The sequence below is a fragment of the Salvia miltiorrhiza genome, chromosome 4 (genome assembly GCF_028751815.1).
Source record: "Salvia miltiorrhiza cultivar Shanhuang (shh) chromosome 4, IMPLAD_Smil_shh, whole genome shotgun sequence".
Taxonomy (NCBI): domain Eukaryota; kingdom Viridiplantae; phylum Streptophyta; class Magnoliopsida; order Lamiales; family Lamiaceae; genus Salvia; species Salvia miltiorrhiza.
Window position 1 is genome coordinate 28,562,725 of NC_080390.1, and position 14,261 is coordinate 28,576,985.

Consider the following 14,261-nt stretch of genomic DNA (forward strand, 5'->3'; position numbering starts at 1 on the left):
GAAAAACATTTTTAGTTGGAGAAAAATTCCCAAAAATTTATTTTAGAAAGCCAAATACATAACATGAAACATTCTTAAACCAATTATCCAAAATTAATTCTCAAAAATTCAATTTAAGCTCACATAATACACAATAGCACGATTATACGATCATACGACTCAAGAAAAATCAAACTCGGCTTCCCATTTTCTCATCATTTTCGATCACTTCCTAGATTTCTAGGGAATGATTCGTTTCGTCTCATCTTTCACATATAGACTCAATTTATCCTTAATAAGTCACATATAGACACTTTCATCTCATAACTCATCTCATATACAAGATCTCTATAAAGCACGCAAACTAAACTCGGAAAGTTTTCATATCTCATCATCAATAATCAATTCAATTATTCTATTATCCTTTATTAAGCCCAATTAGCATATAAACATTATCAATTCAAGTAATGATCTCATTAATAAAAAATCCCTAAATATTAGTAAACTAAACTTAATCAATTTTAGGCATTCTTAATAATAAATCAAATTAATCACAAATTATTATTTTTATCATGATCAATATCAATGTTGTGAAAATCGAATGAGGCGGCCGCCTTGAGGCGCGCCTCAAGGCGAGGCGGTGATAAACCCGCACCGCACATACGCCTTTATGCATATTTTACAAATTAGCGCCTTAGTGCAATTGAGGCGCCGCCTCAAGGAATCAAATTATGAATGCGGCGGTAATAAATAAGTCAACTTTTAACCTATCACAGCCGCAATTATTGACCTCTTTTATTCTCTTATTTCCAAGTTCTATATCAGCCGCAACTTTATCTAAGTGGGCCTTAAAAATATTATAGTTTAACCCTAATGTATTGAAAGTATAAATAAGAATATTCTTGAGATACAAGCACTTGACAAACAGCAGCAAACTAGAGCAGCAGCAGTCAGTTTCCTCATTGTTCAACATCAGAATTTGGCGGCTGAAAATTGAAGTGTAAGTTCAATTTTTATTATTACTACTATGAAGCATGATATATTATTAAATTCACCATTCAACATATAATTTAACAAGCATTCAAAATTAATTAAATTTTCTGTTCAACACTAGTGCACGAAGCATGCAAATTATTATTACTATTTTTTTTATCCTTATGTTAGTTTCGTTAACAAGCATGCAAAGTTAATAAATTTTTTCATTAAACACGAGTTCACGAAGCATGCAAATTATTGTTACTATTTTTATTTTTTATCATGTTAGTTTCATTAATCGGAGCATGTAAAGCTAGTTAAATATTCCATTAAATACGAGTTCATGAAGCATGCAAATTATTGTTACTAATTTTTTTTATCATCGTGTTAGTTTTATTAATCGGAGCATGTTATTATTTTAAATCAGATTTAATAAATATTGATATTAACTTGATTATATCAATTTTGTTAGGAATTTCAATCATGAGTCGAAAGGATCCAACCTAGAAGTATGGGACAGAAATTCCAAATCCAACTGGAAAACCACATAAGTATTTTGAATGCAATTTTTGCAAACAACATATTAAAGGTGGCGTTGCAAGAATGAAGGATCACCTTACTTGGACCCATAGGAATGTGAAAGCTTGCCCAAAAGTTCCTGATGAAGTCAAACAGGAAATTTTGGATTATTTGAAGAGGGGGACGACAGCTAAGGAAAAGCGACAGGAAAAATTTGATGATATGGTTGATTCTGGAGCATATTTCCGTGGCAATTCAAATCCTGCATATGAAGTTACCGATGACACAAGAAGCATAAGAGGGTCGATGGATAAGTTTCTTGTGCATGTGGATGATGACACTGATGGGTGTCCAGATAAGCAGGCTGCAAATCTGCCATAGGATATGTCTCTCCATGTCAAAGAAGCAAGAAATCACGTGGCAATGGATATTGGACGATTTTTCTTTGAAAATGGGATTTCGTTCAATTGTATCGAGTCTCTATCATTTGTCAGCATGTGTAGGTCCATCGGATTGTATGGAAAAGGTTTGAAGGTTTCTTCTAAACATAAGTTGAGTACGTGGATTTTGAAGGAAGAAGTCAAGACAACGGACGTGATTGTTGATGATATCAAAAGATCTTGGATACAAACAGGTGTATCCATATTATCTGATGGATGGAAAGACATGAGAGGGAGAAGCTTGATCAATTTCCTAGTCAACAACCCCCATAGTACTGTGTTTTTAAGGTCTATTGATGCTTCAGACGCCGTCAAAGATGCCAATTTGCTATTTCAGCTTTTAGATGGGATTGTGGAGGAAATTGGAGAGGAACTAGTGGTTCAAGTTGTGACTGATAATGCTAGCAACTATAAGGCTGCCGGAAAACTATTGATGGAGAAGAGGAAGAGTCTTTATTGGACACCATGTGTTGCGCACTGTATCGATTTGATGTTTGAGAAGCTAGGAGAGCTACCTCAACACAAGAATGCATTGATGAAGGCAAGGAAAGTGAGCAACTTCATCTACAATCATGGATTGGTGTTGGCAATGATGAGAAAACACACGGATAGAGAGCTTATTCGTCCGGCAACGACGAGATTTGCTACTACTTTTTTGGCATTGGAGAGTATGATGGAGTTGAGGCAACCTCTACAAGCTATGTTTACATCTGCTGATTGGGAAAGGACTACATGGGCCAAGAAAAATGATGGAAAAGAGATTAAAAAGATAATCTTAAGTGATCAGCGATTTTGGCGTGCTGTTTAATATGCCTTAAATACTACAAGGCCATTGGTGAAGGGCTTAAGAATGATGGACGGTGAACAAATGCCTGCAATGGGATTTATCTATGGTGCCATGGACACAGCGAAGGAGGAAATTGCCAAAAATGTGGGGGGTCAGCTTGGGGATTATAAAGAGATATGGGATATAATTGATGCCAAATGGGATAATCAATTGCATCATGATTTACACGCTGCGGCATACTTTCTAAATCCTTGTTTTCAATATGGTGAAAATTTCTCCAAACATCCTAAAATTAAGAAGGGTTTATTTTGTTGCATGGAGAAATTAATTCCACCTGCCGATCAATTGCAAGATGATCTTCAATTGGATAATTTTAGATCGTGTTCTGGGCTTTTTGGACGATACGTACGCAGCATTGGCAAGTTTCAAAACAAGAACCCCCAGTAAGTTTTTTTTTTTTTCAAATTTTCGTATGTTACTTTTGACCAGCCAAGTATCACAAAGTCAATTTATTTTCTGGAAGCTCGACTAGTTAATTGTTAACTAAGGGAATTTCAAGTTAAGTACATTTGGGGCTGGAAAGTAGTAATGATGTAAACTTATGTATGTGCACACGATGATGTAAACTTATGTGTGCATGATCACTAATCACTAACCTGCCAAGTATATAACCTACCAAGTATCACAAATCACTAATATATGCTAGCCTTAAAATTCGGTGTATTCTTTTCTTTTCTTTTTAAATTTTAATTTACGTGTATTACTTTTGTATATTATGCTAGCCTTAAAATTCTATTATATCACTCTAGTGTATTTTGAGGATCTTTATTCTTCCTAATAGGAAATTGGTGGACTCAATATGGAGATGAGACCCCTGAGCTACAAAGTTTTGCTGTCAAAGTATTGAGTTTGACATGTTCAGCTTCAGCGTGTGAACGTAATTGGAGTATGTTCAACCAGGTATTATTTTTATTACTATTTTCTTTTTTAGTAATTCTGTTAAAAATCTGAAAATTATTTATTTTAATTAATAATTATATAATTCTAATTTTATAGGTTCACACGAAGAAGCGAAATCGTTTGACTACACAAAAGCTCAACTCCTTGGTGTACATCATGTATAATAGGAGGTTGAGAGGAAAATACGTCAAATTGACAAGTAGGGGTGAAGAGATAGACCCATTGGAAGTTGATAATTTGGCTTCGGATGATGAATGGTATGTTGGTGGAGAGGATGAGGCAAATGAAAATCCTCCAATTAATATGGGTGCAAGTGCAATTACACAAATGAAAATGACTAAGGAAAATGCATCTTCATCAAGGACAAGTCAGAAGAGAAAGAAGAGCACAAATTCAAAAGGTAAAATTTAATTATTAAGTTCAAGTGAATATGAAAATTTATTATTATTCTTATTCTCTTCATATATACTTATATTGAATGTAACTTAGGTAAAAATAAGAGAGTCATGCATTTGATCGATGAGGATGAGAGCGAGGAAGAGGATCAGCTCCTTTTTAATCCATGCTTTACACATAGAAATAATCTCATTAGACCTCAAATAGCATAAATATCACTCCAATTTAAGAAAAGGAAGAGAATTTTTTTTTGAAGGGTACAAAGCCCTAATTTTTGAAAATTTCAAGAGGAAGAAAAATGATGTTCTCTTGCTAGATCTATCCATTTACACACATATATGAATCAATCAAGCTTAGATCTAAATAGATCTAGTACTTACTCAAAGATTCTTGAATAGAAAATGAAAATCTCTTCTCTTGACTTCAAGCTTGCAAAGCCTTCAACTTAGTGATTGATTTCAAGTATATAGATGGTTAAAGCTTGATTTCTATGGAGGATTTTGGTGTAGAGATAATCTAAGGAGCTTAAGGATTGCTCATCAATGGTGGTAGAAAGAGAAAAGAGAGAGGGAGAAGAGAGAGTGAGAGGGGGCGAAAATGAGGGGAGAGAGAAGAGAGAGAAATGTGTTTTGTTTATCTCGTAAGCTTGCCCACTAAGTTTCCTCTAATAAAATAATTAACAAAGCTCCCATTTGGCCACTTGCTAAGTAAATATCCCAACTTTAATATTATAAAAATGTTGTTTCTAATTAGAGTATAGGAGATGTTATCTCAAAGAAAAATCATGTATCAAAATATAGAGTAAAATAGATTAGGGAAAAGAAATAGTTCCTTAATAAATTCATTAATCAATCTCATATAATTGTGTGGCCAAAATAATTATAAAGTAATTAGAGCTCACATAATCCACTTGACATATATAGCAGGAAAATAATATCCGAGAAACTCCCTTAGGAGAAATTATTCGATAGTAACTTTACTATTCTCCGATTAAAACTAATCTCATTGGTTGAAAATTTTATAATCAATCTCATTTGTCATAAAGCTCAAGAAAATATAAATTACTCAATTACCACACATTTATCAAGTAGTCATGTAACAGTCAATCAAATAAATCTCATTCAAGACGTAACATCACAATCATTCAAATTCTCACATCAATCTAATCGTTTCACATCTCTGACTCTATCTCCCTAGTGCTTCTTACTCGCTCACCTCCACTCTATTTCTAGTCAAGTCTCATAGAAAATCTTAGCTTTTTAAACCATCTCAAAATAATAATTTCGCTTCCTTAATCGGAAACAGAAACTATGATCTCTTCTTAATTCAATCAACATCTCTATAAAAACTCATTCTCTCAAAGTAATTCACTCACTAGCTCCATTGTCGGAATTCTAGAATACTCATATCTCAATCTATTGAGAAACTTCATCTCGGTCTTAAGCTACTGCTAATATCTCGATGCTCATAATAGAGTCTCAATACTATCACTCATAGGGTAAAAATATGGGGTGTTACAGAAACAATTTTCATTTTGGGCGTTTTACATGTTTTTAGACATTTCTTTATTTGGAAAAAGTTTATCCTTTATTTACTTTTTCACCTACATATAAAACACTACTTTGTTAATTTCCGTGCCCAAAAAAAAGATCTCAAGATAGCCAGAACGAAGGGAATAATATTCTCACCACGTACACGGAAAATATGATACTTTCGTCATAATCAGTTAATAAAAATCACGTTAAAAAACTATCATCCATCTACTCTCTAACTCTAGGATACACGAATATTACGTAGACATATAAACTAGTAAACTATGACCAAAGAAAAATTAAATCATAAACAAGCAAAAAAAATTCCTAGGTCTTGAAAACCTCCGACTTGATCATCCTTGATCTTCTCATCTCCTCCAAAATCTCAACAAAATAAAGTTATAAAAATATGAAACAAGATCTTTTCTAAAGAGCTTGAGGGGGTATTTATAGTTGTGGATTGAGGTTAAGAGGCTCGAAGTTGATAAACATTAGGTTTCTAAGTGTCTGGCTCAAAATAAGACCCCAAAAGCCTCCAATTCTGTCTGTCCCATGCATCCTCCGCCCTAGAAAAACGTGCTCGTGTTTTGGCCGCGTACAAATTCTAGTTTGCACAATTTTTTTTTCAGGTCGTTCTTTCTCGTTTCATGTTCGATTTTCAAACCGTAATTACCTACGAAATCCTATTGAGATTTACTTCAATCTTTTCAAGCTCAATCTCCATAACTTTGGCCCAATATTTATGCAAATTCAACCAAACAACTGTTATAATACCTTAAGTAGAACTTAATTATTTATCCTCAAAAACCAGGCTATTGAGGAGATGGTGCCTAAAATGTTACAAACTATAAACTACACCGCTCAACAATACTTAACCGATGTGGACGTTATGTGTTTATTAATATTTCAAAATTATGTACTAAGTCTTTTGAATCTAGGGTATCTACATTGTTGTTTGTTCTCATTATTTAAACTTTTATAATTCAAATTAATAATTTATGATTTTAAGCATTATTCCCTCCGTTTCAGTTTTTAGTATACATCTGAGAGTGACTCGAATTTTAATAAAATGATTGAGTGTGTTGTGAGTGGAATAAGGGTATGAGTGTTAAAATAATTAAAGTGGAGCAAATATCTCACATACTTTTATTAAAAATAGAAATGAATACCAAAATGTGGGACAACCAAAAAATGAAAGATGGATACTAAAAGCTGGATGGAGTATTATTTTAGGAAGGAATTGTAACTAAGTACAAAATAAATTTATTTGACTTATCAAAAAGTTTATTTGATTGTCCATCTTTATATCAATTATTTTTACTTTTCAAGATTAATTATCTTAGTAAAAAAGAAGTGCATTATTTACTACTCCCTCTATCCCTAAAAATTGTGACCTTATTTTTTTAAGGAGGAAATTTGTGATTTTATTACTATATCGATACGTCTTTGAAAATTGTGATATTTCTTTATTTGAAAATGATCTCACAAATTTCCTCTCTCACTATTTACAAAAAAGTGTGAGACCCAATCTCCACTCAAAGACAACTACCACATTTTTTCTTAAAACTTGTGCCATCTCTATTGGATCACAATTTTTAGCGACGAAGAGAGTAATATTTTGGAGTAAGTATCAAATACACACCCTTTTCACATCCAACGCCCTATACTAGACTTGAGTTGAATTAACCCCTCTGCCCTACGGCTATCAAACGCCGTATGTTTTTAATTTTAATTTTATTTTATTTTATAAAAGGTAGTCTTTTTGCCCTCTCACCCGCATCCGTCTGTTCCTGGCGGTGGCGATGAACTTCTTCTGCTCTGTCGGCTACTACGTGGTGAACCTAGGCACCAACCTCCACCTGAACAGGGTGGCGGAGATGCCGATGTTTCTGCTTGACAAGTTCGGGCGGAAGCCACTGAGCATCGGGACGCAGTGGTTTAGCGGCGCCTTCTGCCTTGTCGAGGGAAGATTCGGATGGTGTGTGGAATTCTTCGGATATTTGAGATGGTAGGGACTTATAACTTGTTGTTTATCTACACGGTGGAGTTGTTCCCGACAGCTGGTGGTGCAGTTGGGGTGGTGGTCATGGGAGAACGGATACTGTTTCTGGTGTTTGGGGTTTGCGGGATCACAGGGGAAACTCTTGCATTTTTGTTGCGAGAGCGGCCGTTGTATGATATGATACCATTACTGGAATGGAACAAGGACAAGCTGCTGCTCTCTTGAGTTGACATTCATAATTCACTATATGTTTTTCTCTTTTACTAAATTATACTCCCTCCGTCCCACGAATCTTGACACGTTTTTCTTTTTGGATCGTCCCACGAATCTTGACACATTTCCAAATAAGGTAATAATTATTACATTCTCTCTCCTACTTTATCACTTTTATTACCTTCTCGCCTACTTTATCACTTCTATACTTTATTAACTACACACTTAAAACACTAATCTACAACTCCTTAATTTTCGTGTCAAAACCAAACGTGTCAAGATTCGTGGGACAGAGGGAGTACAATACAAATTATTCTTTCGGAATTTTGATAGCCGCGTAAATGTCCCACCTTTTATAAAATAATATAAAATTAAACAAACGGCATTTGACAGTCGTTAGGGTGCATGTGTTAATTGAACCCAATTTAAAACATTAAGGGGTTAATTGAACTCTAAGGGTGCGTTCACTTTGAGGTATAAGAGAGGGATAAGCTACATTTACCACCTTATACCTCGTTTGCTTTGATGTATGAAAAAATTTGGGCAGGTGGTATAATTTTTCGAGCAGCCCCTTATCCCTTGGGAAAAGGATAATTTTATACCTAAGAAAGAGTGGTATAATTTTATACCACATATAAAGGGAGAGATAAATGTATTATCATTCAAACCAAACAAGATATAAAATATGTAGCTCCCACTTGAAGAGATTAATTTATATCTAGGGAAAAGGTGCAGATTGGCCCCCGAAGTAGTAGCCCTTATAGCGTATAACCCCTCTTACTCACTGTGTGTGCAACTAAACCCCTGAACTCCGAGAAAAGGGTGCAAATTCCCCCCTCTGACCTAACGCCGTTAAGTGTCCGTTAACGTTTGGGTTTAATTGCACCTTGCACCTTAATTTTTTTTTTTTTTTAATTTCAGCAACCCCTGGTACCCACCTCTGGCATCAACTTAACTGCTCCCCGTACTCATCGACTCCAACTTACACTTTGTCAGCTCGCACACGCTCAATCTCTTGATCGTCGACTGCTTACCGCCGACATGCAGCAGCATCACCAACTTCAAATGTGGACCTAGATCGAATCCTACTTGGTCCAAATTCATATCCGTATTTTTTTACTTAGGTCAGGATCCGGTCCAAATTCATTAGGTTCAAAAAAATGAGATTCATGTCCAGATCCATTAGATTCACAGGGTCTCGAGTCCCGACCCGGATCCATTCTTTTTTCTCTTTTAAAATAAATTTACGAATATTAAATTAACCAAAAATAAAATCATACTCCCTCCGTCCCTGAATTGGCTTCCTCTTTGGGGACGGCACGGGTTTTAATAAAAAGTTGTAAAGTGTATTGATAGTGGATAAAAAGTGATATAATTATTATTGAAAGTTGTGAAAAGTGTTATAATTAGTATTGAGAGTGGTGAAAAGTGAAAAGTAAGAATAAATAAAGTATTATTAGTGGTGGGGTAGGTTTCCAAAAATTGAAAGAAAGAAAGAGGAAGTTATTTGGGGGACGTCCCAAAATGGAAGAAGAGGAAGTTATTTTAGGGACGGAGGGAGTAATTATTATCTAGAGTTTTAATAATTATTCAAAAATAAATAAATAAAATTTAAATATATATTATATAGATAAATATATACACAATTAATATCATAAGATAAGTCTAAAAGGTTAAGGTGTTGGAGGAGATGCTGTTGTGCGGGGCGGTGAAGAAGCTGGTGGCGTTGCTGCATGTAAGCGATGGGCAGTCGACAACCAAGAGATTGCTGCATCTATTTATATTATCTCTCCATTTAGAGGGATAAAAAACAAACACAACCTAAGTCTAATATAGGGTGCTCAACGTAAAAAGGATATTGATGTTAAAGATGTATTGATACTTAACCCTTCAAGATTCACAGAGGACCGCACATGTGCAACAATAGCTTAGATACATTACAAATGTCAAAATAAGTGATGTAGCTGCTACTTTTAGATATATTAGCAGAAAGAACGTATGTTGTATGTGTAATTAATGTTATTTTATTTAATAATCTATTATTTTAGAAAATCTATTAATTCATTACTTTTATTAGATTATTTATTGGATATATTTATAAGCCTTATCAATAGCTATAAATATATATCACATCGATTTAGTGTAATATCTAATGAATTAATATATTCTCATAAATATATAATATGTAAAATAACCTTAAAATAAAATATGTAACAAGAGTAAAATAGACAATCCACAAGTTGTGCCTTAGACTGCCATAAGCTCTTTTTCTATTAGTATACATTACATGCATTCATATGCAATGTGATAGTCTAAAAACTTAGGATGCGTTCTCTTTGGTTGTAAATTTATCATGGGAAAATGAAGGATAAACAAAATTTCACCCTTTAAATCCTTCATTTCTTTTTCCACATGACCCTTACTCATTCTTCATTTATACTACAAAAGAGGATAATATTATCACTCTCCTTTGTAGTGTAAATGAGGAATGAGTAAGGGTCAAATAGAAAATGTGAGGAAAAAAAGGAAGAATTTAAAGGGTGAAATTTTGTTTATCCTTCATTTTCTCATGATAAATTAACAGTCAAAGAAAACGCACTAATAGAGAAATTGGCCTCACTTGCAAGCTCTTTACGATGGGCTCGACCTAGAAGATATTCCTTACATTCTAACTATGAACTAAATCGCACATCATCAATATATATTTTACATGTATTAACTATGCAGCAACGTAACAAAGGCAAACTATTTGCAATAGCCAGATTTCATAAATGTAGTTGCAATCATCCTAAAGGGGAAAAAGATCAAGCATGCTAAAAAGGGAAATCACAATCACATTTTTTCTATTGTAGACATCGCATCAAGAAATCAAGACTATCAAGCATGCTGAGCAATCTTCTGCTCGAGCGCGTTTTTGTCGGCCCCGACGACTTGATCCACCTCTTTACCGTTTTTGACGAAGAAGAAGGCCGGGACACTGCTGATGCCCCATTCAGCAGCAGCATCTCTAGCCTCGTCGATGTCAACTTTCAAGAAAACAACTTTAGGGTACTTTGCTGCTAAGCTCGTGAAAACAGGGGAGACGTAACGGCAGGGGCCACACCATGTTGCAGTGAAGTAAAGAACTGAGAGGCGCGATGTCTTTGAAGCAGCATTGAGTTTATCCTTCAACTCGCTACCAGAATGAATCGCGATGATTTCTCCTGCAACCAAACGAGACGAACACGTGTCAAGGTTTAGAATTTTAGCACACTAAAGATCTTGAGCTTTAGACCGTAAAAGAACTTGAAAAATGGAACCTAATGCAACTAATTCGGACGCCTAAAGTTCGGTCACATACGAGTATAAGAAGACGAAACAAGATACAAACAAATCAGCAATCATCCTGCAATTTACGAGACAAAAAGGTTGATTCTTATAACCTGAAATTATAATATATCTATGCAATAGTAATAGATATGGAGATTAGCATGAGATCTACTGAGACGAAAACCTTTTCATTGATCAATAGCCGACACATAAATACATGCATTTGAAATATAAGACAAGAGCATATGTAGATATACCATCTTTTAAAACAGAAGCAGCTTCAGCATCCTGCAACAAGATCAAAAGAAGGGAATTATCTATTTAGAACTAGAGAATACGACGAACGAGATCTGGAGAGTATATGTAAAGATAGAGCTGCAGATGCTACCAGTAAAAATGCAACCATAAAATTTGTATGATTAGATATAACTTGACGAATGTATTATGTTTAGTACTCGCTTATGTATAAATAAATGCTACGATAACCAAAAGGGCTGGGACTCACTTGACGCCTCTTCCTCTCAAGCTCGATTCTTCTCAGCTCCTTCTCCTTGCGCAAGCGTTCATATTTCCGGTTGTGCTCTTCAATTTTCTTTGCATTGGGTTCAACCTGAAAAGTTTTAAGCAAAAATTATCAAAGTCAACTCAGCTTTAACTTGCTAGATAGCAATCGAGAAAGGAAAATGAAGCCTAAAAAACTAGAAAGCAATGCCATCGAGATATGAGGGATAATTAACCTTCTTGAGCACCAGTCCTATCTCCTCGTCAAAATCCAACTTTGCCGCCACATGCAAATCACGAGCTGCTTCATCCCATGAGCCCAACATTGCTCTTGCCATCCCTCGCGCTTTATATCCTTTAGCCGAGTCTGGGTTGATCTATACAAACCACAGAAATAATCTTCTTAAACGGTGAGTTGATTAACCCTTAAAGCATAAACAGGTCAAGCTCGAAACCAATACATAAGTAGAGATCACACATACTTGTAAAGCAGCATCAGCATCTCGGATTGCAGCATTTGGTTTCTTCAATTTTATAAAGATACTTGCTGAAGAGGGAATCTCAGACCAATATCAGAATGTCAATACAGTCTAAACATAATATCTCCTACGAAAATTTGTACAGTTCACAAGCATGAGAATTACCTCTATTTCCATATAATATTGCCGACTTTGGATTTAACAAGATTGCTTCGGTTAGGTAATCTATGGCCTCACTAAACTTGCCTGAATTTGGTACAATAGCATTTGCAACAATTAGACTATCAATAAATATTTACTTATTCAATATAAGAAATTTTATAAATTGCATACCATCAGCAATTGCTTCCATAGCTTTTGCTTTCGATAACTGAGCAGCTTCTTGATTTTCTTCTGTTACTTCAGCAGAAGGGTCCCCCATCTGTAATAATAACGTAAGCAAACATGTAAAAGGGGCATATGGTAACAGAGTTTTTTGAGCTACCGACTTTCTGTGGAGGATCATTGTCAGGCTCAACAGCGTCTGAATTATCCAACTCAACATCAGATTCAACAATGTCGTCATTTGAGATATCATCCATTGATACGTCGGGCTTCCTAGATTCAAATGGCTTTGTATCTTCATGATCCTCGCCATCTTTGCCCTGCATCAGGTTTGGGGTCGTCGGTGAATTGCAGTAATGTTAAAGAGTGGCCTTCCAAACTATAAAACTATTTTTCTGTTCTATGACAATATTTTTCGGCATAATGCAAAATTATATGACTTGGCATTTTCGAAAATGAAATAGTTCCTCTCTTATGTTTCTGTTTAGCCTTTAATAGCAGAAATACACAAACCCGCAAAGATCATCAATGAAAGCCCAAGAAACGTGACCAACAGCGAGTGAATGAATACAAAACATGTTCGATTATAAACTCAGTCTTCCAGCATTCAAAGTGTGAGCCGCTGTTTAGCTGGGTAACTGATTTCATATTTTTTTCCGGGAGGCACTTCCACCTTCTAACCAACTTAAAATCAAGTTAGTACATAAACCTCGTGCCATTTTCAATCTGATGAATAGAATAACTACTACTCAATTGTTTTACTAAACTTGTAACAGTTGATGCTCAGAGATTCAAGAAATCGGAAGTAACCAATGATGAAATTATAGAGGCAGTGTCAATAATGCTCAGTATTAAAGAGTTCATCCGACTTCCAATTTCCGCAACAATCAACCACTCTGTTAATGGCATCCCTTTGCAACTAGTTTCAAACTATCAAAGCCAGGCATAATAAGCTAATGCAGTTCATTCCAAATCACCTTAGCAATTCAAATACTTCTAACATCGAAGCTCAAATTCACAATCAAACTAAACTCACTCCAAGATCCAACCAAACAACTCCACATCCAAAACCAACAAACAATTTTCCATTTTTGAACCTTAACACGCGCACACAAAATCAAGAATTTTCAGATGGGAATAATTAACTCCAGCATAATCAATACAGAAAAACAAGATGCTGCTCATGAGGGTAGCTCACCGATTCTCCAAAAGCCGGAATTCGAGCTCCCAGACTGAAAACAAAGTAAAAATAAACCCATTAAAACTTCATCTTTCTCCAGAAAAATTAAAGTAAAAAACCATTTATTAAAATAATAAGACAAAAAAAAAAAAGCTTGCACCTTTGCAGAAAATTCTTGAAAAATGCAAGAGATGGAGAGTGCAACACAGATGGGTTTTGTTTGCAATACTCCACAAAACCCTTCAATCCTTCAACCTTTTCCGCGTCCATTTTCTTTCCCCCTCTGATTGTTTGCGTTTACTATGAGTCTATTCTATGAGCATCTTTTTCTTGTTCAAAATGTTTAAATTGTAGAACTAGAATAAATGCTCCAGTTCTAGAAGTATTCGCGTAAAGCGGGTCGTCGGGTTGTCCGAATTGGGGCCATTGGATATTTACCAATTGGGCCAGGCCTTGACAAATTTTTGATTTATGTCCCAAATTTTCATCGTTTTCTTTAAAATGTTCCGAATTTTTTTATTTCTTAAAAAATTTCAAACATTCAAATTTTTTCATAAAATATCTCGATATACAAAATTTGGTGACGAAAAGATGACTTATCTCATGCGGATAATTTTCTTTAGACAAGCAGATGAAGTATTTTGAAAACTTCAATTATATATTAA

General features: G+C 35.0%; 2 protein-coding genes across 2 annotated transcripts; one reads left to right on the forward strand and one right to left on the reverse strand.

The window, feature by feature from the left end:
• The first annotated feature begins 516 nt into the window (after positions 1 to 516).
• Positions 517 to 4,203, forward strand: LOC131019614 (uncharacterized). Its single transcript, XM_057948204.1, has one exon. The coding sequence runs from the start codon at positions 1,858 to 1,860 to the stop codon at positions 2,719 to 2,721; it is 864 nt and encodes a 287-aa protein (XP_057804187.1). The 5' UTR covers positions 517 to 1,857; the 3' UTR covers positions 2,722 to 4,203.
• A 6,332-nt stretch (positions 4,204 to 10,535) lies between these two features.
• Positions 10,536 to 13,986, reverse strand: LOC131019615 (TPR repeat-containing thioredoxin TDX). The gene is made up of 10 exons (XM_057948205.1): positions 13,757 to 13,986; positions 13,615 to 13,648; positions 12,581 to 12,736; positions 12,426 to 12,513; positions 12,258 to 12,338; positions 12,096 to 12,160; positions 11,850 to 11,990; positions 11,618 to 11,722; positions 11,370 to 11,400; positions 10,536 to 11,006 (listed from the first exon to the last, which is right to left on the reverse strand). The coding sequence occupies exons 1-10, from the start codon at positions 13,864 to 13,866 to the stop codon at positions 10,681 to 10,683; spliced, it is 1,137 nt and encodes a 378-aa protein (XP_057804188.1). The 5' UTR covers positions 13,867 to 13,986; the 3' UTR covers positions 10,536 to 10,680.
• Positions 13,987 to 14,261: the final 275 nt, after the last annotated feature.